General features: G+C 53.9%; 1 protein-coding gene across 1 annotated transcript; it reads left to right on the top strand.

The window, feature by feature from the left end:
• Window positions 1-1,343: 1,343 nt before the first annotated feature.
• LOC309797362 (protein FAM170A-like) lies at window positions 1,344-2,057 on the top strand (the record flags this gene model as incomplete). The annotated part of the gene is made up of 2 exons (XM_082645945.1): window positions 1,344-1,991; window positions 2,041-2,057. Coding segments are annotated over 2 exons (665 nt in total), but the record flags the coding sequence as incomplete, so codon positions are not given.
• Window positions 2,058-2,773: the final 716 nt, after the last annotated feature.

Raw genomic sequence — 2,773 nt, 5'->3', positions numbered from 1 at the left:
CATAAATACAAGCCACACCATGTAATGAGGAAACGTTACATGTCCCAGAATTCCTGACTTGTGAACAGAAAAAATGCACACAAAGGCCACAGACACAGATAGACACATCTGCACTGTGCTCCCCATGCCAACCCCACACATACCACAGACTTAACTGATACACATCACTCACTCTTCCCACACACTCACAGTCACCACCGAGGCCTACATTACCAACTAGACAGTGAGAGAATAAGTATTGATTGGAATTAAATCCTGGAGGATCCACTGGGAACCACACTCTCAACTGTGTGTATTCACTGCACCTGACACGTGTCACACACTCAGTAAATATTTGTGGACAGAGGACTGATGAACCCACCCTGAGCCTTTCATTCCTCCCTCAGGAATCTCGAAGTCACAAGAGGATCCCCCTCGGCTTGGATCCAATGTGGTGGCCCAAGGCTGCAGCCCAGGGGCAGTGGAGGTCTCCTCTGCCCCTAAATACTTCTTCTGTACTTCTACTCCGCGCAAGCTCAGCTACGCTGGTAAGGGCGCGGGGCTTCTCAGGTGAGGGGGTGCTTGGCTGTGAGGCAGGAGGCACACAGATCCCAGGGAGGCTGAGAGGAAATCCAGGGTCATCAGAGGTGATGAGGGCTCTGTGGAGGAGCCTGTGCAGGATGGCTGAGCTGTTCCGAGGGCGTGGATGCCAGCTGAGTCTGGGGGGGCGGTGTGAATACTGCTACTACCATGGTGGGGAAGTCAAGGAGCAGGGTCCAGAAATGTCTGGGCTTGAGGTGGAGGGAAGAGGGACCAGATTAAGCATCTTCAGAGGAAAATGTAGGCTTTGTCTTTGCCTTTGCTTCCAGAGAAGGACAGAGTTCTGCATCATACACCTCCAGACTGAGAGCAGGACCATCCAGCTCAGGTCCACACAGCTCACACATACATCTGCCCTCCAGGCACAGCCCTTCTCAGAGCACACATAAACCCCAAGCACCACAGCCCCATTCCACATGTAATGCACCACCGATATTACCAAAATCACACTCCTTGTCATACACGCATCCAGCCGCATCCCTCACATACCACAGCCCTCACCACCATACTCCACACCCCTGTATACAGACACCGCTCCAGTATCCCCACCACGCACATGAAAAGCCCACAGATGACACCAGATACACCGCTCCATCCTACGGCCAACAGACACCAAGCTCACGACATAGCTACGTCATGCAAATGTCCCTCTCTCGTCTACCACACCTGCTCCCTCAGCTTCCGGCACGGCCCATGCATGTTATTATGGTTTTAATTTACTTTTTCAGCAATGCGGAGATTTTGAGACACTGCCTGGCCTACAGCACCCCTAGCCCAGGTTCAGGAAGAAGGGGAGACCGCTCCCCCATCACACTGTGTCTCCTCCTCACTCTCTTCACCCTGTAAGGACTATCTGCACCCAGACAAAGAGGAAAGGGGCATGAAAATATACTACATGCAGGTACAAGTGAACAAGGGTGTCGCTGTCTCCTGGAAGACAAAGAAACCCTTGGAGTTGCCTGAAAAGCAGCTGACGATAGAAGAAGTGACCCTTCCTGAGGATGCGTGCACAGTAGGCACTTGCCCCTCTGATGTGTTCACCGAAAGCCTCCTGTCTGACAGTGAGCCCACTGGGGAGGAGAAACAGTATGAGGAAAGGGCAGAGCCAGGCAGCCCATCAGGGTCACCTGCCGTCGAGGAGAGACCCAGGGCCAAGACACCGGACTGGATGGTGACCATGGAGACCGGCTTCAGGTGCATGGCCTGCTGCCGGGTCTTCCCCACCTTGGAGATCCTCCAGCAGCACGTGAAGGGCGGCGTCCTGCAGGGCTTCAGCTGCCGTGTCTTTCATCTCAACATGGCCCAGTGGATGGGCAATGTGGAATCCGAGAGCACACCTGAGGAGGAGGAGGAGGAGGAGGAAGAGAAGCAAGAAGAAAAGGAGAATGAGGGAGAGCAGCCCACGGGGGAAGGCCCCAGCCCAAAGAGACCCCGCAGGCAGGGTCTTTTCTCTCCTTTGAGTTCCAAACAGCAACTGAGATTCATGGGACAGAAGATCCTGGAGGACGGTGTGGCCGTCCCTTGGAAGAGGTAAGGCTTGAGGCTGGCAGTCTTCTGAGCCTATGTCACGAGGGCCCAGAGGAGTCTAAGGGAAGGGGCCGCACACATGTGCTGGTTTACCTAATGGCTCTGCAGTTGCATCAAATGGGACACACCCAGCACTAAGAAAGGCATTGACCTCTGTTGACGTAAACAAGAAGGTGGAGCCTTTTCCTAGGAGTTTTCTCAGGGTCTGCACGATGGACCTCAACTCTTAGAGGACGTACTGCCAGCAGCTCCTTCTCGGCAGAGAGAGCCAGGAGTGGTCTCAAGAGAGGACAGGGGCCCTTGCAGGACCAGAACTTTGAGGTCTGAGAGCCTTGGGCCTGAGCCGAGATCTCACCCTGACCACTGGACCGAGCCTTCTGTGACAAAGGGGAATATGAAAGAGAGTCACGTGGAAATGAGGTCCCCCGAGATATGGAAATGTTCCAGAACCTTCGTTGCGTGGTAGTTGATCTGGAGCCAAGCTCACTGTGGTGTGTGTGGCTCTGAGCATTAAGGCAATGCTGGAGGGTAACCCTGACCAGCAGAGCTTGGAGTGCTTCTTGTCTCTTCCTGTCCTACCTCATTTGTTTTATCCCTTCCAGGGAGAAGAAAGGACCCTCGGGAGAGTAGCAGACAGAATGCCGTGGTCTGAAGGAGGATGAAGGGA

This window comes from Mesoplodon mirus, assembly GCF_964341445.2.
Source record: "Mesoplodon mirus genome assembly, contig: HAP1_SCAFFOLD_371, whole genome shotgun sequence".
NCBI lineage: Eukaryota > Metazoa > Chordata > Mammalia > Artiodactyla > Ziphiidae > Mesoplodon > Mesoplodon mirus.
This window is presented reverse-complemented; position numbering and strand designations above follow the sequence as displayed.